Below are 23,027 nucleotides of genomic sequence, written 5' to 3' on the forward strand. Positions count from 1 at the left end.
GCTTGTTCTAGAATCTTGATAAAACATTTGCTGAAAGCTGTTTTGGACTTTTTTGTTTCCAGTGCGAAGCAATTTTTAGACTGACTTGCTAGTAATTCTTTGCATTAGTATCATGTCTTCCAAATGAAGTCTTCTTTTTGTTATTGTCCTTATAAAATTATTAACTGTTTCCAAACAAAGACACAGATTATTATGATAAATCAAGGAGGTGAACCTCATTGGATAAATGCAGACTACATAACTGTCTAACAAGGCAAGAGAGCCAAATAAACTAGGGTGAGACTGAAGACATTGCCATTTTATTTTTGACAAAAGTCATGATAATATCTGTACATAGTGCACTCAGTCTATGCAAGGACATTCATCTATGCAAGGAGGTTGAAAAAAACCTCCTTGATGTATGCCGTCAGTTGCGTTAGGTTCAGAAATAAACTTTTATGTCATATCCAGCTGCTGTTGTAACTGACTTAATAACAACACTATTTATGGTTCAAAACATGTTATGTTACAAACAAGCTGTTTTGAAGTAGAGGTTCCAACTTGGCAGTGAGTTGCCATGATTATTTTGAGTGAATTTAAAAACAAAAGCAAATATTAAAAAATTGTATAATCAATACTTTTTTCAAGATAGATCTAGCAAGTTCTGTGATCATCTTATTTTTCAAAAGTTTAACTAGATTACATAGAATAGGTAATATTTGATGCTAGAAGTAATTATGTTGACAAAGAGAAAAATTACTCTCTACAAGATAAGACAAGGAACATGCTGTGTGTCCCCCACAGAGTATGAATTATTAATAAATAAGAAATCACCCTTGGCTGAGAATAATCTTATGATCTGTAGCAGTGATGGCAGTGGCTGTCTATGAGTCTAATTTTCGTTATCGTTGCCGGCGATACGTGCCGTGTTATTGAGTCGCATTTGGGGAGATTGTGTCATTTCAGTCTACGTTGTACCTAGGGCAGTGTTTATTAGAGCTCTGTAATTATTCATGAATAGGAAGTGATTTAGAAATGAGCACCTGGCCTAAAGACAATGGAGCTTGACATGCATGTAAATGTTTGTAAATACTGTAATTCACTTTGTCTTCTCGGTACCAAACTTTCACGGTCTGAGAAAATTTAACTTGTTCTCGGAACTAAATGTTCACTGTCGTGGCAAGTGCGCATTCAGAAAGTCTGTGATTTATTTGTTATCAGTAATGATAAGTTCACGTTAAAGTCATCACAGTGAAAACCGTGAACATAACAGTACATTGAAAAAAAATCAGGAATTCCAGTAGATGTAACGTTGGTTCACCTTTATCCGCTCGGTAACCTTTATCCGTTGTTTTTAAAAACATGGTATTTAGGGGATATCAAGTCGATGTTTGGTGGTTCAAAATTGCGTTAGCTTGAAAGTATTACAATTTGAAACCACTGTCCGTTGACTTATATTGATATCACTGAAACATCCTATTTTGAAAAACAATGGATAAAGATTACTCTGCAAATAAAGGTGAACTAGCATTTCATTGGACTTTTTTGTGATAACTGAAAAGTAAAATGTACATGTATGACGAACATTTAAAAGATTCAGAATCTGTAAAATACTTTAGAATGGAAGAGGGATAGATAGAAATGTTAATTCCAATTTCCATATATGGGTCATAACAACTGCCCACCCGTAGCAGCTTCATTGCGCTCTCCGGACATTCCTCTGCCATTTTGTACCTCTCAATCACCGCCTCCAATAAAACGGCCAGAAACTGATTGAAAATACCACTTTCCTTCCCGGCACGGCCGACTTATTAGCATTGATTGGAGTGGCGAATGTTTACACTGCCCGTGCCACATCCAAGAAAACAGCGCTTTAATCAAACGGGAGTACCCGTTCAATCATCCCTCCTCGTATTAGTCACTATTATTGGGTTTGATTGGAAAGAGGAAAAGTATGTAACCTTTTGGTTCAACAATATAATCCGATAGCCTCCCAGACTTTTAAGGTCTACAATAAAGTATCACTTTATTTTTAGGTTGAGAAGAAGATTGGATTGCAGTGGGAAAGGGCGGCGCTTTGGGTCCAGGAAGGGGCAATGTAATTGTGATGATTAATTCTGTCACTTAAGTATGTACAGTAAGGGTCCCCGGGGATTGCAAACTAATGATGACATCATTGCACAAGGATGTTATAGAGGCCTCTTAAGGTGTGGTAGTAGAGATAGGAGGGAGTGATTGGTTGGGTGGATAGTTACCTGGCAATATTGGTGAGGAGAAGTGGTCCAGGACAGGCTTGTGTCATAGAACTGTCACCATGGGGAAGAGAAGGGGATGGGGCTGCATTTTTCAGGTACACTTTTTATTTTTCTGGATGTTTCTATAGCTTTTGATTAGAGAACCATATTTGGTGATGTATGTTCATCTGTACTAGTTACTTTAGTAGTTTTATGTTGACAATGCATGTAGGCTGTTTGATAAAGTTTATTCGGTATGTGTACACAAAACTATTACCATTCGTTGTATGCTGATAGTGTGTATATGTAGACAGCAAGTTTTATTCCCTGTGCAGGCAAAGGCTTTTTTTTTCAAATTTGTTTAATGCCATACTGTAGCTTGGCATGCCTGGAACGTAGTTGATAGGATCACTGTGTGGAATTGAATGATATAAACTCAAGCTTGCTGAAGGATGAATGCAAGTTGGTAAAACAACTTGAAATCATCCTTCAGTAGGATAGCGTTTACATCATTCAATTCTTGTGGGATATCACATGCTGGATGCAATTATGAAAAAAAAAAAAGAAAATTGATGAAAAAAACTTTTATTTGTATTTAAGATTTGACCACACTAAATTCATTATGGGTGATGGGAGGAAGGGAATATCTAGAATGGACTGGTTTATGGTAATCAATCCATGATGATGATGATGATGAGGACAATAATTAGATTAATGTCTTACAGATGGCTAGGACAAGGAATTAGTCAAAATGATCAGTCACAACTGACTTGAATAGGTCTTAAATAACATCGTCTTTGCAAATTGGAGAAATGGGAATTTCAAACAAAATTTCCCAGTGCACCTCGCCTTCTCCAAGGTTTGTCCCAGGTTTTGCGAAGTGTCTTGACACTGACAGGCTATAGAGGTGTGAAGTATGGGGTCCATTCTATAGACAAGATGGCAGTATGAATAAAACAGGACAGCAGAGGCCTCCCAAATTGGCACAGCGAGCAGGCAGAGGTGAAATTACCCTTGTTTATGGTCCCGACTCGTGGCGTGGAGGCATTCAATCGTTTCGCACCGAAATCATGAACGGTCCATTGCCTTGTCAGCCTGATGGTCTGAGTATGTTTGTAAAGTTCTAATGGGAGGTCGCTAACAGAAAAGTCACAGAAAACTGCTGTTGCCATGGAAATAGGGAGGCTGGAAATATGTGTGGTCCAGAAAGTCTATCTATCTAAACAAGGTCCCTTTCCCTGGTAAAGTTATCACCATGAATAAGTTTTCTTGGTATTGTCTTACCATAGGAACTTATCTAAACATGTTTTACATATGAGTGATATTTGATTTTCTAGTTAGATGATACTTGTACTGTACTTTCTATCTGAAGGTATTCTATACTCAGTATGATGTGTTCAAAAATTTGTATTCTCCCAGAACTATCGTAGAGTGGAATATTTGATCACCAACCACAGTAGGGGCATCTTCTCTGGATTATTAAAGAACACATGCAAATAGATGTGCAAAAGCTAAGTGTGACAGGTCGTTCGGTGTAATATAACCAGCTGCTGCCGCTGCAGGTGTGTTGTGCCGAAGGGTTGGTTATATCAGCTATATAGATACAGATATATAGAATGATGCAGATTGTATTGAATTGTTTCTGCCAGTTCATTCTAGTGATAAAAGCAGGAATGCTGGAAATGTGTGTGGTCAAGAATAAGTGATGATATTAATTTTGTTTTTCTACTTAGTATTGAATTGTTTCTGCCAGTTCATTCTATCGTTGAACAGATTCATTAGTCACGTATGTTCACAGTTAATAGAATTTTTTTTATTTTTTTTTATCAATCAGTGACTTATCAAAGGTAAGTAGAACGCACCTCCAAATTTTCGATGGCTATCCAGTCCATCTTGTTCACGGAGTGACCTAGTTTTCGCGAGAGTTGCGAGAACTAGGTCCAGACTTGCGTGGCTCTTCTGTCCCCCATTCTATTAACCAGTTCATTCTAGTAATGAAAACAGGAATGCTGGAAATGTGTGTGGTCAGGAAAGTCCATCTTTCTTGTCCATCCATCTAAACAACGTCCCTTTCCCTGGTGGAGCGATCACCATCCATTGTGGTGCTTTACCAAGTCAGATAGAATCATCCTTGGAAGTTATCAAGCCTGTCTACCTGGCATCAGGCCACTCCCCAACAAATGGAAGAAAGCTTACCAGATTTTGTAGATTTGGTATCGATTGTCGTAGATCCGCCTTCATTCATGCACCCCTACAGGAACGATAGTCATCGAGGTAGACGCAAAGTGCACTAAATATTCACATGTGACCAGAGGCCAGTGACCAGAAATCCCTACAGCGGTGTTGCTTTGTTTCTCCACTTTTTCTCTATTTGATGCTAGGCTAAGAGCTCAGTGTGACAGAAATGGCAGGAAAGTGTACAAGTACAACACTGGGAAAAAGCTGACTTTGGTGGCCTTTTTGTAAAGTTTATGACAGTAGATACTCTATATGCTATAAGTCATTTGGATTTCTATGTATCTCTTCAGTAGAGTTGAAATACATGTACTGCACGGTGAATACTAAACTGCTGTCACCACTCTCTGATTCCCTTTTGCCTTTAAAGTTTGACCAAAACATGAATCATTTCTATATTGGACACCTGTCTTCTTTGACCATTTTCTTCCTTAAGTCCCTTGAGTGGTCACTATAGACAGCTGTGGCTAATTCACATTTTCCAAGACTTTGCAAGAGTACTTTGGATACTTAATTAGTCCATTATCTGACATACAAGAGTAGATTTCTTCAGATTGAAAGTACAGTTACTGTAACTTTTCCTGGCATTGTCTTACGATATGAACCCATCTAAACATGCTTTACTTATGAGTGACATTTAGTTTTTCTTGTTAGATGTACTCAGTTGTATTTGTATTGAATTGTTTCTGCCAGTTCATTCTACCGGTAGTGATGCTGAGGAAGAGTGATCGAAGCATCCAGAAGTAAATCTCCATTTTTATTATCCAGTTGTAGAGATTGAATTGTATATTGTTTACCTGGATGTCTAACCTTCATAAACATCCAAGAGTAGATGCTCTATACACAGTGTCCAAAAATACAAGATTGGACTTGAGTTCACAAGGGAATTGTGCTAAATATGGAAGCTTTTCTGCTCAAGTCCGTCAGGCATTCTAACCATGTAAGGGTTCATCCCTGCAAACTGGATGGGAAACAAACAGGACTGGAAAGGGTCAGATGTACAGAAACATAAGGCACTGTTGCCATGGTAACACGTGCTTGGTAATGTACAGTAACTGTTGTGCATTTGAAATACTCCCTATGGGGTGATTCGTGCAGCTAGACACACACACTTTGGGCATGGAAGTGTTCTGAAGGATCCAAGTTTAGCAGGCAGAGCTAAGATGCTATTATGACACATGTATATAAAAGTCCCAGTTCTACTCCAAACAAGGTTATGTTGGCTGTATTGGTATGACACTTTGTGGATATTCATATCAAAAACGAAATTTTAGAATACATGTAGACATATTCTTTCCTCACTTCAAAATATTCATGTATTCCGAAAGATTCAGTAAGGCTGGCAAAGTGATCAGTGCTTGACACCATAATGTCATCACTGACTTCTACATTGCTATGAGTGTGAACCTTAGAATAGAAACATGGTCCCACTTGGTATTTTTAGCAGTGGGGTGCAAAAGTTGTCAGTGTGGCATGACACAGTGCCCATAATGTACATTTGGTATGGAAAGATCAAATGACTAAAAGTGTATTACTTTTTTCTAAATATTCACTCCTATAGTATAGGCCTAGGATAGATACGTACAATTTTTTTTTGTTCAAAGTGATATTTTGGCTCTGTTGATGAAAGTGGTTGGAAGATGTGGCAGTGGTTAAAAGGGTTTATTCATTGACACAAAGTTGCTAACTTGAAGTATGTCGTCATCATGCCTCGCTTAATTGAAAATTTGAAATCTGCTGTACATATCTGTCAAATCCCTACATCACAATTTCAGATGTGTATCCACAAATGGAAATCAGCCTTGACCATCACAGTATGATGCAAGTTCTTTGCAATACCCCCCTCGGTCTTGTCCAATAATAAGCCATACCCCTCTAGTGAGATCATGCTAGGGTAGTGTTACAAGTTTGATGTTGATGTGAAGTCTACTAAATGTACCTTTATCTGTCAAATCCCTACATCACAAATTTAGATACAAAATGTTTTCTAAAAGGAAATCAACCTTGAACGTCACAGTATGATGCAAGTTCTTTGCAATACCCCCCTCGGTCTTGTCCAATAAGCCATACCCCTCTAGTGAGATAATGCTAGGGTAGTGTTACAAGTTTGGTGTTGATGTGAGATCTACTAAATGTACATGAATATCTGTCAAACCCCAACATCAATTTTAAACAAAAAAAATGTTTTTTTCTAAAAATGGAAATCAGCCTTGAACATAACGGTATGATGCAAGTTCTTTGCAATACCCCCCTAGGTCTTGTCCAATAACCCATACCCCTCTAGTGAGATCATGCTAGGGTAGTGTTACAAGTTTGGTGTTGATGTGAGATCTACTAAATGTACATGAATATCTGTCAAACCCCAACATCAATTTTAAACAAAAAAAATGTTTTTTTCTAAAAATGGAAATCAGCCTTGAACATAACGGTATGATGCAAGTTCTTTGCAATACCCCCCTTGGTCTTGTCCAATAACCCATACCCCTCTAGTGAGATCATGCTAGGGTAGTGTTACAAGTTTGGTGTTGATGTGAAGACCAGTCCATGTGATGTGTACTGATTACCTTACACTGAGAGATGCTCTGGTCTGACCCTGTGCCATTAATCTGACTTGTTGAGTGATAGTGACCTTAGCAGGGGTGAGGGCAGGGTCACGGGTGTACCATCATATTGCTGAAGGTTCTCCAAGTATGGATGACCAACGTGGCTGTGAAGAAGGGAGGGTTCTATCCTGCAACAGTGCACTGTTAGAGGTACATTGTATCATCTTTGGACAGTTTCCAGGATTCCAGAAAGTTTAGCTATTTTGGAATTTGAAACATGTTGTTCATGCATGGTCCAGTCTGTGCTCTACTGTACATAGTACAAATGTATGCATGTTACTATGCACCATATTATGTATATGACTGGCTATGCTTGAAAATAATCATAGGAAAATTATAAATCACTGAATACTGAATTCTATCTCCTATTGAATGTTGATGATGATTTTCGTTGTTGCCCTTCTTTAGGAAATTTTTATTTTAGAAACATTCATAGTTAGGTTTTGGTCATTTTGTAACTGTCATAAGATAACTGTCATAGTGTCACCGGAAGGATGAACTGAACTGAACTGAACTGATAACTGTAAAGATATTTGGGGAGTCTATTTTGTACTTACTGTTGGGGCTGTCCATTAATGTTGTGAAGCATGCACAGTTTTATCTAGATCTTGATGAATGAAGGATTTGATCAAATGAGTAGCATTCTTTCGATAACAATTGTTAAACATCTTCTTCTAAGTCCTAGGTTATTTTTTTAGTCATGTCCTTGTTGCTTTAGAATTTCCCCAGTTAATCTTGTGTCAAGAGAACATTGATTTTTCAGAATCTCTAGTAGTGATAATAGTAGTCTTGGGACAGAAATCTTAAGTATTCTACCTTGGCGAGTGATCAAGAATGGATTTCTTGTCTCCAAGCTCATCAGTTTTCTTGCCCGTAAGGGTGTTGTACCTGGCACAAAATTTCATTGCCCAGTTTTAGGGGTGTCCAAGGAAGTTAGAAGCTTCTCTGTTGATAGTAAACATTTGTTTATGATCAGTTGTTGTCATTCGGTCTTAACCTTCAGCCCACTAAGGTAAGCCGTGTGGAACCAAGTTTGTATAATTGGATATGGGCCAGCAGTGAGAAAGGTTAAACATTAAAACGTTGTCCATAAGGGTGCAGTTTCTGGCACAAGATTCTATACAACTTGAATATCCAGTTTTATCCAGTTTGAGTCAGCTTCTTGGAACACAGGCTAAAAGTTTTAAACTTCTACTGTTGGTTGTTTTCATTCTGCAAACCCTAAAATAGTACGTAACAGCATCATGATGTTGCTGTTATATGCTTAAGATTTTGTTTTATGGCACTAAATTTGCAATAATTGGTCCACTCCACTTCCAGTGTTGCTGGAGGCCAATAATGGTAGAAGCTTATTTACTAATGCTTGTTTCTAACCCAGTCTGTATTTGCCTTTTTCCACAGGCTCTTCTCCAAAGTCATGACAGTGTTATGTCCACAATTTTTTTTTCTTGCACACTGTTGTTGCCATTCCACAAGCTCTGCAGCTATAGATCTAGAGTAATGACAATTTGTTATGTCCATATACTTGTTTCTGTTGGCACTGAATTGCATTAGTTCACAATACCCACTTTTGGATGCATGTTTACAACACTGTTGCTGCCATTCCACAGTCTCCGCCATACATCTAGAGTACTGACATTGGTATGTCCATATACTTGTTTCTCCTGGCACTGAATCTCAAGTTTACATTGCCCAGTTTTGGATGCATTAATTTACAGCACTGTTGTTACCAATTTCCACAGGCTATGCTCCAGAGTCATGACGTGGTGGCTCACGAAGTCTACAGCGACGAGGCCATACGCGTGACACCGCCTCCCACGTCGTCCTACCTGAACGGCGACGACGACCCCGAGAGTCCGAACGGCGACCTCGACATGGACAACGTGACTCGCGTCCGGCTGGTCCAGTTCCAGAAGAACACAGAGGAGCCCATGGTAAGGACGAAGCGTTTTGATTTGTTGATTTTGAACTGTTGGTGGGGGGGGGGGGCAGCCTCGGCTGGATGTAACCTACAGGCCTCCCGTCATGTCTCTACCCAAACTTCTGATCCCTTTTCTCCAGTACGATATGGAGAACGTCACGCGCGTCCGACTCATACAGTTCCAGAAAAACACAGATGAACCAATGGTGAGGACCTACCCATGTACCTTCTCTCATCCAATCAAAACTTGCCTGGCACTAGAGTTACGTCTGTGATACAAAGCACCGCGCTGGGGGTTATTGCACCAAACGTGTCTGGAAACCTTACGCAAATGCTCAAGAAAAAAACGTGATGAAGTGTTGAAAAAATCTAGTTGTTTTGCAATTGTGATCTCCGAGGCTAATGCTGAAAATGCAGCGTCTTCGATATTATTCAAATTTCATTCTGCCATTATTGAGCATTTGATACTCTTTCAATTTTTTCATACCAGATGTAAACACAGAATAAGGGTGCCAATAACCCCCATGCACACCCTCTCCATGCTGCCAATCGATGGTTTGGAGAAACCTGCAATCATTTGATCAAATCGTGATCCAGGGCTTCCAGAACCCCTATGTGGGACCACAGGCGATCATACTGATTACATACAACGCTAATGCTTAACCTTTTCTTTTTTTCCTTTTTTTTTTTTGCATACTAAACTGTTAATCTTTTTTGTATTATATTGATGTAGTGTGCATGTGTATGTGTATGTGTATAAAACATATAATGCATGATCAGTGCTGCAAATTTATCAGATACTAATCATTCATAATTGTTGTATGATTATGATCTTTTAATATGCACACGGTATTAGGAAAGATGATCAGGAGACTTGACTGCATTGCTGATCTCTTGATAACTCTGGCATTTGTATTGTTGCATATTAATAATGGATATATTTATATGTCCTTACACTGAACGTGAACTGTCGTGTGCATTTAATTGTGAAAGGCAGCTATTGTGTTGCTATGTCATATCTAATCAAATTGTATGCTAAGTAATACTCCAAAATGTAAAGGAATTATGTTCTATAAACTGAACTGATTGGCCATGCAACCACTTAATGCTTTTCATATGTGGAGCAAATAATGTCCAGTAAAACTATACTGTAGTGTGTTTTTCTGTATATTGGCTATGACTATATATTACGTCACAGTGAAGCTGCCTTACAACCTAAATGCACAGAAGTCTCCCAAGAACTCCAAAATTTTAGATTTTATCAGTAATTCATCTTAATATCTAACCTTTATTTGTAAGGAACAAAACCTGGTATTTTTGTCTGAGTTTCATCGTCTTGGCCCATGAAAGATGCGTAATTCTTTGTGAAACATGAATGTGTTTGTGGCTAAGAGTTTTCTAAGTTTCTTGTACTGACAATGTTGAGCTTTCTCCTGTGACTTGTGCAGGGCATCACGCTGAAGATGAACGAGGAAGGTCGGTGTGTGGTGGCCAGGATCCTGCATGGGGGCATGATACACAGACAAGGTAAGGGATAGACAGGGAGCCGGGGATTGGTCAGTTGCTTGATTCATTTAGTGAGTCAGTGAGTTGATTGGTTGGTTGATTGAAATGAGTAATTTAGTGACTGACTGACTGAGTAAGAGTATGTGAGTGAGTAAGTACATGAGTGAATGAAGGAATAAAATAATGTTTATTAACATGTCTGGCGACCGTAATTTGCCCAGCCCACCAGTGAGTAAGTACATGTGTATGTGAGTTCACGCCACTAGTCTAAGAATAGATATAAAACAATACAACATTTTTGTTTTGTTTCAATTGCATTACATCGAACTGAGACTTGGAAAATAGTCATTGTCATCAATTTTTTCTATACCGTAGAAAAAGACGTTCATCATTGTTACAACTGTAGTCCTATATATAGCAGTAAGTTCTACACCATGTATGTAAGACCCAGTCCCACAACCCAACCATTGTTGCTGACAATGCTCCAGTGTTGAACATGCAGCGCCCATATGGTCCATTACATTCCTTATTAAGTTTTGATCGGCACCGTCCTCTCCCGGGCCAAATGATGCATGTAACTGCCTCGGGGGCAAGGTTCTAGCACGAGCGGGGTCAGCGAAATCCGAGAGGTCAAACGGGCCAATCTACATCCCACAATTGTATTTCTCCATAATGACAGACACAGCACATGCTCCCCACCTTCTGGAATATAGAAGTACTAAACCCAGCTGTGATCGGGATACTTCAAGCTGAGATGTAATTATAACTTTAGATGCCTGAAACCTGTTCATCTGTCGTTTACGGCGTCTCGAGCTACTCTTTCTGACCTACGTGGCGTAACGACATTTATTGTACATGATCCTGTGATCTGTATGTTATGAGAGGAGGATTAGTTTGGGTGTAATTTCTGCAGCATATAAGATCCCGTAGTTTAATAGCTGGAAGAAAATTGTGCCAACATGACCTGTCCTCTCTCTGTACATTTGCAAGATATCTACAGATGGTACATTTTGTAAGATTACTGGTAGTACAGTTACTGTAAATCCACTTAATATAGTGGTCATTAATTTTAGTGGTTGGGGCGAATAGAGTAGTTCACGACACTTGATTTTAACGATGAGAACAAACATCACTCTCTCAAATGTTAGTGATCAGATATTAGTGATGCTGAAATTTTAGCGATTGATTTTAACTGACCATGAAAGTTGCTGAAATTAAGTTACCTTAAAATAATCGAGAATTACAGTATATGGTCTTCACAAAGTTAGACAAGAGGCCATGATACTTCTTCCATAAGTCTTTTGCAATTCTTCTGAAGTACTTTTAATCGAAATTGCTTCTGCAAAGCTTCGGAAAGTTGACACGTGACGGCACACACTCCCCAAGAGAAACACCCTTCTGTCATCGCTATACAGTGTACATCGTCATTACAGCGTCTTCGCTTTTTCCCGCTGCGAAGGGTCAAAATGTCTTCCAGGATATTGGGTAACCCCTTCATAATATGAAATGACCTTTAACTTAGTCAGGTTGACATCCAGTATGGGTCAACAGTCTGGACACAGGTATCATTCTGATGACCTCAGCTTACACCCCAAACCTGTAGGTTGCTTATAACAGCTCATGACCTTGACAGTTGGTATAAAATACATGTAATGCATTTAATTTTTTCTTCTGACCTTAACTTGGGACAAATAGGGATATTTTTTGCAAGATATGGAAGAACTATCAAAGCAGGTATCTCACTTTAAAGACAATGACAGTGATTATTTAATTGGTGGTGGTGCTGCATACTACATTGAATTTGTTTGTCCCTTGACTTTATGGTAATGAGAATATTATGCCAAGCACTGAGGTATAACTAAAAAGAAAACAAAACCGCAAAAAAATTGTTGAGCGCTCTGTCAAATTGCTTAGCTGCAGCAAGTTTGCTAAGCAGGCTGTGAAAGAAACGATAATTGATAAGGATATAAGATATAATTTTTAACCACAAGCCAGCTGAATTTTGTTTAATAAATGTATGACTGAGTGTAATCAGTTTTCTGATCGTGCGACAGTTGTGCAACAAATGTTACCAGGCCCTTCTGACATGCTTACTAGATTTTGTATTGTTTGATTGTCTAAAAGATTTAAAAGACAATGTATATCTGAAGAAAACCCAGCAGTTTTAGGAACCTGTACATGTATTGTACTAGTATACTGCACAATGTATTGACAAAGTTGCTGTTTGTGTTTTGTCCCCTGCAGCAACCCTGCATGTTGGAGATGAGATTAGAGAAATCAACGGTGTGAGCGTCGCCAATCAGACCATAGAAGCTCTACAGAAAATGCTGGTAAGTCCCAACAACGGTCCCTCCCTACCCTCTTTCCATTTGATTACTCTCATCCAGCCTTGTAAATGTTAAATGACCGAGGGTCTACTGTATTTTTTGCTTTATGAATGCAGAAGCTTTGTCGTAATCTCTACTTGATTATAGATATAAGTTTGAGTATAGGGTCTTACGAATGCAATACCGTATTTTCTCGAATAAAGTAATAAACATGCACCCTTGATTTGGGGCAAGTCTCAGACAGACCCGTGTGACTGAAAGATAAAATGGAAAAACTCAAATAAAGTACGCACCCTTTCTCAACCAATTTAAACAGACCTTGAACTGGATAAGTTCAAATTTATTTGGTAGAACAACACCAATGGGTATGTTTTACATCCTTCCTATTAATGTAGCTCTGCCTTGCTTTATTTTAGGCAGTTATACCATTAATCCATGCAATAATGTCAAACAAATTATGCACCACAACTTTTGCAACAACACCTTTTTTCAAAAGTTTTAAAAGTGTGTACTTTATTCGAGAAAATACGGTATCTGAAAGTGTATACCTTTAACTGTAAACTGTATGAAAATTTAAAGACATTAAGTTAAGGCTTTGGAAAAGATCATTTTGTACAGTAGGACTTGTTTTTTGAAAAGTCAAGTCAAGAGTTCAGAAAAACAGAAGTTTAAGTACAGTACTCTTGTTAGCCATGGCTCATAAAGTGTAAAACTTGACAGGAAGTGGCTACAGTTAAAGAGGGATCAGGCCCATTTGTAGGGATTTGCTCGCCCAGACTCTCTGGCTCAGGTCCACTAATTACAGCTTTCCTTTGAACGTCCTGCCGACATTAACGAGACGAGCGTGTCTCTCTGACTAGCATGTAATCACAGAGGTTTAAGCTGTATGTAGAGTGAATACAAGATGATGGGTGATATACTATCATTCACAGCTCGAAAATGATGGGATAATACTCTTAACTATCCAATCAGAGATTATGCTCAATTAGTAGTACTAATTACGCCATTAGATCTGTATCCAAGCCTCTTAAAGAGGAAGTTACTTAAAAGTTGCAAAGTTTAGCTGAATAAATTTTGCAGGAAGATAGGGTTGATCTTTTAGAAATGGAGGAGTTTGAGCAGGATAAAGCTTGTAACTTAGAACTTAGAACTTAGACTTGCTCCCCCTGGCACCAAGAGGAAAAAGTGCAGTAAAGCAGATGAAAGTCTTTTATTGGGAAACTTTACAAAATCTAAAAATCAGCCTGTAGTCTTGTTTTTTTCACTACATACTGTCATGTAGAAAATTATATTTTCCTTTTGGGGGTTTGACCAAATTGCTTTTCTATCAATAACGTTATCTTTTATTCAATTCTTTTAATACAAGTAGCTTTGTTTTTGTATGTTTTCCTTTCGTTTGTTTTCGTTTTTGTTAACTGCTGTTTTGTTTTCAGAGGGACGCGCGGGGTAGCGTCACGTTAAAGATTGTTCCTAGCTATAGGCCGCCGCCTCCAAACATTGAGGTCAGTATGGGCCGCTGGCGAATAGTAGGCTGACTTCTGTCTGTAGCAGAACATTGCATGGCCTTGTACTAACTGTGTGGTGCTTCCATGTGTGTTTGACTTTGTCTTGGTGATTTGCAGAAGGATGCCCGTGGTAGCGTCACGTTCAAGATTGTGCCTAGCTATAGGTCTACTTCTCCAGTGTGTGAGGTTGGTATATCGAACCCCGAAAGGTGGACCATTCATTTTTTAGACAGGGTTCGTACAAAAAGCCATGAATTAAGAAACATTTTCAAGCTTTCCCAAGAATGAAAAAAGAGTATTCTGAAAATGCTCAGAAAATTTTATGACCCAAAAAAAATCTTTGCAATTTAGGAAATTGCCACTCACAACTCTGAATATTCATTGTCAAGTGGTGGAAAATGTACTGTGTAATGTGGTAGTGTTGTCCTGGAAAAGTCCTTAATTTTGGTCCTCTTGTATATGTACGAACCCTGTAAGTGGTCACCATACATGTGTCTTGGTGGGAATAGGGTGTATGTAGAGAAAGAAAATTCGGCATATTCTCTGTGTCCAAAAATTCAGCATATCAATCAGTAGTCCAGAGTACACCCTATCCCCATGTATCTGTGCTTGTGCTGCCTAGCCTGGCCTTTAACCACACTAACCCTGATATATCCAGCCGTCTGTGGCTATTGCTGCTTGTTTTCTGTTTCTAATAGACTAATTGTGACTGTGTTGGGTGTTTTTGGAATATATTGTGTGAGTTGTTTTGTTTTGTGTTATGTAGTGTTGTGTTGTTTCAACTACAGTTTGATGATACACAATGTAGTCATTCCATGTTTCACTGTCATTTTGTTCACATGGCTCTTACATGTACCACCATGAAGCAAAAATGACGGAGAACACTATGATTTGTTTCTAATATGTTGTTGTTTTTCATGGCCAACAAAATACCAACCTGTATCATAGTTTTGACAACTTTGAGTTGAATTTATTTTCTTATAGTTACTTAATATGATAATAAAGAAAATGGTTATGAATCACCCTTTTGGAGTACCTTATTATTACTAAATTTTTTTTTGCAATGCATAAGGCTTTGTTTTAAAAAAATATAATTAAAGATTCATAGCATATAGTTGGTCGGTGAATATATAAATCTAGTCTACAAGTATCTATGAGTTTTTTTTATAAGACCACTACCTGATATATATGTACGTGTTGAATTTTCTTGGCCACGCAAAACTTTTCTTTTTTGATTTATCCAAATTTAAAGTACTTGTAGTTTTGTATTTACGTTTGATTCCGTGTGCACGTTCAGATCTACGTCCGCGCACAGTTCGAGTACGACCCCCTGGAGGACGAGATCATCCCGTGTCGGCAGGCCGGGATCATGTTCAAGGTCGGCGACATCCTACAGATCATCAGCAAGGACGACCACAACTGGTGGCAGGCGCGGAAAGTCGACACCCCGATAAACGGCGAGGCCGGGCTTGTCCCCTCACCGGAGCTGCAGGAATGGTGCGTGATTGTCTCACTACGGTTTAGTCCCACACTTGTCCTATTTATGTTTTCCCAAAGGTGAAAACATATTGTTTTTGCTGGCCTCCTAAAAACTGGGGGCTGTAACATGCTCTCCACATTTCCAGCTTTTTGATTGGCCACAAGTCTGCCTTTCTTTGGGACACGTCATAGGTGAATGTATCAGCGCGCAGGACACAAAACGCTCCCTCAAACCGGGATCCAATGACAACACAGATAACAAACCTTAGGCTGGGAAATGCAGCTTTTCGATTGGCCGAAAGTCTATGTTTGTCATGGATACGTCACAGGTTAACCTATGAGTGCACAGGACACAAACCGTATATCACCCTCTGGGCCACCCTCTGCACCTAACTTAATAACATAAAAAATTGCCATTACGTAATGCAGATTGAAATTTTGTTTTTGATATATCATGTTCTGGCCCTCTAGTTTGGGCCCCTAGTCACATGCCTTATAACTGCAGGTACGTCTTTATTGGCGACTTTGGATATGATTAGTTATTCATGATTTCTGGCATTTTTCTTAATGTGAACCAGGGATAAAGATGAAGCAGTATAGACTTAGGCCCCTAGCAGCTTTTTCATAAACTGCAGGAGCCTTGTTTTATAATAGACTTTGAACAGGGAATGTTTAAACTTGTTTTGAAAATGAGAATTTCCTTGTTTTGCAGGAGGGTGGCTTGTCTGGCCATGGAGAAAGCTAAGAAGGAGTCGCAGGCCTCGTGCACGTGGTTCGGCAAGGTCAGGAAGAAACAGTACAAGGACAAGTACCTGGCCAAACACAACGCTGGTGGGTGCTGACATCTTAAACATTGTAGTAGATGTACAAAAGTCATATTGTACCAACTAGGGCTGGGTACCGGTACAGCGTACCGGTACAAAACCGGTTTTTCTTATAGGACCGGTCCAGAAAAACCGGACCTGAAAAAATTTGGTGGACCGGATGTTGGACCGATTAGAAAATTAACGGACTATTTTACCAGGTATTCACACGTTTCACGCGCTTGCAGGTGGAAGAAAATAACAAGAGTGAAGTAGAGTAGAGTTTATAGTAATTTCTACCAAGTTTTTACAGCCAATCGTACAGGTGCAGTTAGCGTTGTAGGATTTTAAAACGCCAGTGTAAGTCTAATACTCCACCAAACAGATTTCTTTGTAGTGAAATGGACCTTTGGTATGATTCAAACTGAATCAGGTCCAGGTTCAGGTCCGGACCTGAACCTGATCCTTTGGACCTGAACCGGACCTGGACCTGAATTTCCGTACCGGTACCCACCCCTAGTACCAACCATGATTCCTGTGTTTGGATGTATTTTACGACTGAGGTATGAAACCGATATTGATGGTCCTTTTCAGCTTCCATACATGTGTGTCAAGTTTTGCTCCTGCTGTTGACAAGTCAAGATAGAAAATTATTTCAATCATGTAATTCTTTAGATCATTTCATTGCTTTAATTAAATTAATTTCAATACAAAATCTATCTTGACAACAGCATGCAGCAGCATTATGTGGATTTAATGGAAATTTCTTGTTATGGCAGAAACCCCTTTTCTTTAAATTTACCTTCATCGTACTTCCTCCCATCATCTAAATGCTACCAGTGGATGGAAAAACACCTATTTAACCTTAATGGGTTCTTCTCTTCTGTGGTATTCACATGCTGTCTCTTTTAGAAATGCTTTCATGTAACTTCTTGTAAATTTACTCTAAGAAAAGGCATCCCTTTAGATGTGGATTATGTCATTTTGCACCAGTCCTGTAAAGTGCTAGGGGCTGGTACAAGGTAGCCCCAAAATTCTCCTCTGTCCTGTGTTGGCCGTCCTTTCTCAGTACCATGCTTGTTTTCTGCATATCACACTCCATTGTGTCTGTTTTAGCCAACCTTGGATTACTTCATGTAGGGTAACGTATGTCCTGTCCACCACTGTTCATCTCATATCACTTGTTGCTCATATCTCTCTGTCCAGTTGGAAAGCTTGGAGGTGGACTAGAAGTATGTTCATTTAGAATTATTATTGAACAACATTTGAGATACATTTGACTTTCATGTCCTATACGGTCCCAGTCAAAGCATTAATTTTGTATTCATCTATATTGGGATCATTTTACAAAAAAAGACACATACAACAGATGTCTGTTTCAATTGACTTTTAGTAGGGAAGAAAGTGGTATAAGTTGGCCAGAGAAGTTTTTCATTGATTGAAATGGAGTAAATAACGCAATGTTGTTACAGCAAGAGGACAAGTTTTAGTCCTATATATAGTCCTCCAGGCTTTGTAATTGGAATAACTGTTCATATATTTCAATCAATGACATCCTTACTTTGAAAACTTACTAACGTACTAACCTATCTATTTCAGACTATTCTCCTGTATAACACAGCAGAAGTCTAACCCCATTTATTACCTCATAATCATATACTGCATGTGTTTTTGGATCAATTTTGGAAGCTTTTTTTGCCTTCCCTTAAAAATTTCAAAAAGCAGTTATTCTTGTGGCATTGAGTAAAGCAAAGCAGCTAAGGCTGTTACTTGTCAATATATTTTTGTTTTATTTATTTCAAATATTTCACGCAAAGAAATGTTTTGACATGTAACGTCCATGTAAAGTAATGTTTAATGTTTTGACATGCCCCTGGTTTTCAGTGTGCATCTTTTGTGGCACATTATTGGAGACTAAATTTACCTTCCTACAAGCATTTTTGTCGATCTAGTTTTTGTAAGGACTGGTCTATGGACAACTCACACTTCTAGCTAACTGTGTAACTTGCTATTCAGCTTGTCCACTTAATATATAACCTGTTTTAAACAGTGGTGGCGGTATTCAACACTTTGTCCCATTTCTTTCTTTCCTAATGCATCCTATGTCGCTCGTAGTTGACAAATCTGAGCTCGCTAAGTGTAAGTTGGTATTTCTACTTTCTACCACAAGAAGGGCAACATCGGTCACACTCTGGGGACTGTGGCAATCTCTAGTCAAAATTTGATGCCAAATGGGAAATCTTTCATTTCTTTTCTTGTGTTAAGAAGTTCTTCTTTTCTAGAGTTGGTTTCTTTCTTTCACTAGTATGCACCCTTGACACAGAGTATATTTTATTTTTTACAATTGTTACTATGATGTTAGTTTGAACAGACATGTGTTAACTTGGTTGTCTTTTTCATTATTTTCTATTCACCAGTATGCATTACTTGTGCTATGACATCTTGCTTGTCATTAGTGGTAGACTAGTTCAGAGTTGTAGGAGATTTCCATAGTTTGAGCAGTGAACGTTCTTCTAGACACAGACTGTTGACTTTCTCTAACTCTGCACATATTCTAACTATGCTTTGAAAGGTAAATTTAGTCTCTTCTTGTTCTGTCTTGGTTTGGACACCAATTTTCCTTCTCTATGAACTTTCACAAACATGTTTTATGTACACTTTGTAAAAGAAGCACTGTGGATACTCTTTGAATAGCATTGGTACATGTAGGTCCTTGCTTTCATTGTGACTGTGTTGAAATGCATGGCACTTCCCTCACTACTATAATCTGTAAATCTCAACTGAATTGCTCCATCTAGTGTAAGTTTGTGGTACTGCAGTGGTCAACAGTGTTGTTTTTCTGTTTGTAGAGTTAAATGACAGTCATCTTAAACTCAACTTTTTTTTTCAGTACTTACAGTATTCACAATGGTTTCTTGCATTATATTATCATTTGTTGATGGACAGAATCTCACAAAGATTATCACTTCAACAGAAATCACTTTTGATCAATATTTATACTGTGTTAACTTGATATGTTTGGAAGGATGTTAACTTTCCCACATACGTGTAGATGGAACCATTAGAAATAGTTTATGATCATACAGGAACACATGCATGGAAGATGGCCTGATTTCATTTCTACTGACATAATTTCCAACCTTAGTTGTCTAAAGCATGTACATGTACATGGTTAACAACATCATGATTGTACAGAATGCAATGGTATAGACTGAGATAAGAATGTACCTGTGTGACCCTTGAACTATGACCCTTGAAAACCTGATTACCCTACTAAATACCTGCACTTTTCATTCCCTGCAGTTTTTGACCAACTAGACCTGGTGACCTATGAAGAAGTGGTTCGGCTGCCTGCTTTCATGCGCAAGACTCTTGTGCTCCTAGGTAAGCAGGCACACTTCTGTCCATAAACTTCACTGTTTTAGCATGTGTAGTCCAGTGGTTAGTGGCCCTGCCCTTGGAACTAGAATCCGTGGGTTTGATTCCGGCTGTGTCGCTCACCCGACACGCTACTGGAAAGTGCTGCAGTCCTTAGGACAGGATGATAAGCAGTGGTCCACTGTTCATTGTGCTTGCCGAAAAGAGTTGGGGAATTTCCCTGGTACAATGAACCTGTAAATACTGTACATAGTGTCTGTCCTCTCTGTCACGACCAGTGGAAGATTAGCTCTTTAGTGAGCTAAAACTGGATAGAGATTGCATGTACAAGTAGCTGTATGCAGATTGCACATATCAAATGCTGTCTAGATGTACATAGAATGTGGTTGGCACATATGTGTATGTTGTACATGTATATGCAAGCTGCATACACCTAAGTGTAGTCTACATATAGGTGTATGTAGACTGCATACTATTACCCTTAAACATTGTATGGAGAAGAGAGTATTGTTTTTAGTTAGAAATGTGTTAAAGATAACAAATTTGGAGAATGACATGGGGTTGTATTTGTATGTTTATTTGTTTGTTTGTTGTTGCAGGTGCTCACGGTGTGGGCAGGAGGCACATAAAGAACACCCTGATCACAACCCACCCCGACAAGTTTGCTTACCCCATTCCACGTAAGTACAAAAGTCCCATCATGCACTTACTTTAAATGTAGTCATTATATTGCACATTTTTATATGGTAGGCCTTAGCAGTATGGTGGATTATGGAAATATCTGTTTTTGTGCATTAGGGTGAAAGTTATGCATGTATTGTTAGTGGAGTTTCCTCATGGAGGAGTCAATTTATATATTTACACATTTAGCCAGTAGAATAGCTAGTAACTAAAAGATAGTCTAGTATGTTTCACACTAGCTCATAGATCCAAAGCCCCAACCTAATGAAGCAAATTGCATGCTAAGTTTTCATTGCACGCAAGAACTACACACAAAAAAATCTAAAAACCTCCTGAGTGGTGTATTTATTATGTAACCTTACATCAAATACACATACTGCAACTGAGCTGGTCTGTGTTTTTGGACGTTTTTCTGTCTTAAACACACTCAAATAAACTGTCTTAAAATGACTCAATCTTAAACCTGCCCTTTCCACTAAGTTTTATGTTTGCTGTCGTTGTTTTCCATAATCTAAATGACAACATCTTTAATGTTGGAAAGGCCTTGTATTTGGCATTGGGAACCTTTCAATGTACACCCCATGTTGGCCTTGGTGATTTTTTTAAAATGTAAAAAATGTTAAGTATCAAAAAATTGTTAACAAATGTTGCAACAACTAATAATTCTTTGCTCAGTAGGCAAAGCTTATGTTAAAAACTTCGGGTAACCAGGGGACTCTTTTCTGGAATGAAGTGTTTATTTTGTTTGTTGAATCTTGGTTCTTCGTCCTTTCCTTACAAGTTGGATAACCTAGGTTTGACTGTGTTAAAACTAACATCATATGCTTTGCCTTCTGATTATCATGTAGGTGTTCAGAGTCTTAGTCTCAACTAGAATTGACCTGTCTACTTTATCTGTTTGTGTACCTTTGTTAAAATGCTATTCAGAATGTGTTAACTTTCTTTCTGATTGTCTTTTTAGATGTACTATTGACAGGTCTATTCTTCCATAGAGACTGAAATCTCTGAATTCCAGTGTTGAAGTTGTATTGCTTGGTTCCAATCATTCCTGTGATTTCGTATCACTCATTATGATTATCACTCTTTTGAGTTTTTAACAAAAAGACACGTTTCACTAAATCTTCCTCATGTTACATTCAAGGACATTTCATTTTGTCAATTTGTTGCAACAGTTTGTTGGAGGTAACATGCTGCTTTCAAGCATACTGCTATCACAAAATGTGTGTATGGCATGTTGTAAACAAGCACCTGAGCATTCAATGCAAGGCTGTTTCTGTGACCCGTCCCCTTGTCATGGCAAGGGAATTTGTTTCTTGGGACGGACAAAAATTGCACCATTTCCATCCCAAAAATCTGAACTTAAGTACATAAAATTGTGTGCTTCGTAAGCTTAAAATGACAGATTTTACAAGAAAAATCAAAAACATTGGCTTCCAAACAAAAGGGGCAGAAAAAAAATTAACGCTGGAGACAGCCCTGATTGAATGCCATTGTAAAAAGATAAAATTCAAAGTCAATCACATCAAAAAAACAGACTGAAAAAGCCCCCCTCCCTTCCAGTGAGAACCAAGAAGCTTTCAATAAAGCTCCTTGTGAGAACCCAGAAATACAACTTTGAATTGATTCTCCTGAGTGTGTATTTTTCCCCAGATTTTTTCCTTGATTTCACAGATCAGCTCTTTTGCTTCCACAGACACCACAAGACAAAGACCCTCTTTTGCCTCCACAGACACGACTCGGACCCCCCGCAAAGAGGAGGAGGATGGCAAGAACTACTACTTTGTGTCACATGATCAGATGATGGCGGACATCGCTAATAACGAGTACCTGGAGTACGGTACTCACGAGGACGCCATGTACGGTACCAAACTGGACACGATCAGGAAAATTCACGAAGAGGGTCTCATCGCCATCTTGGATGTGGAGCCACAGGTTAGGGCTAAAAACAACACCTACAGAATGTAATGATATAGAGACAAGAATGTACCTGTTTGACCCTTGAACTATGACCTTGAAAACCTGATTACCCACATGTTCTTGTGTTTCAAGTGGGGTAACATATAGTTTGTGTTCACCATCCAGCACCTAGATCTCTTATCATTTTGAGGGCTGCTTGGAGCACAATTCAATTAAAATACATTTGGAAACTAGAATAACTACAATACTATACCATTGGGCTCGTCCAAAAGTAGTGTGTGTGAGTGAAATAAAGAATTGGGGCTATGGTACTGAATAGCCTGATGTGACAGCCAACCCAGGTAGACAGCCCAGGTAGCCAGGCCTGGTGCACAGCCCAGCCTTTTCTGTAATTCTTTTCTGCTTGGAGGAAGAAAGAAAAAGAACTCACCAGCAAAAACAATATGTGTCCTCCTTCGG

At 38.7% G+C, this 23,027-nt stretch overlaps 1 protein-coding gene across 1 annotated transcript in view; it reads left to right on the forward strand.

Annotated features, from left to right (window-relative positions):
• The window catches only part of LOC118426866 (peripheral plasma membrane protein CASK-like), a gene marked incomplete at its 3' end in the record, with an annotated part of 193,626 nt that extends 171,043 nt beyond the window's left edge, over positions 1 to 22,583 (forward strand). Inside the window, 12 exon segments of the mRNA XM_035836431.1 lie at positions 8,794 to 8,985; positions 9,113 to 9,178; positions 10,421 to 10,499; positions 12,723 to 12,808; positions 14,239 to 14,307; positions 14,428 to 14,496; positions 15,608 to 15,807; positions 16,502 to 16,620; positions 18,708 to 18,731; positions 19,896 to 19,976; positions 20,570 to 20,650; positions 22,345 to 22,583. Of these exon segments, the coding sequence (XP_035692324.1) occupies positions 8,794 to 8,985; positions 9,113 to 9,178; positions 10,421 to 10,499; positions 12,723 to 12,808; positions 14,239 to 14,307; positions 14,428 to 14,496; positions 15,608 to 15,807; positions 16,502 to 16,620; positions 18,708 to 18,731; positions 19,896 to 19,976; positions 20,570 to 20,650; positions 22,345 to 22,583 (1,305 nt within the window).
• Positions 22,584 to 23,027: the final 444 nt, after the last annotated feature.

The sequence above is a fragment of the Branchiostoma floridae genome, chromosome 12, assembly GCF_000003815.2.
Source record: "Branchiostoma floridae strain S238N-H82 chromosome 12, Bfl_VNyyK, whole genome shotgun sequence".
Classification (NCBI taxonomy): Eukaryota; Metazoa; Chordata; class Leptocardii; order Amphioxiformes; family Branchiostomatidae; genus Branchiostoma; species Branchiostoma floridae.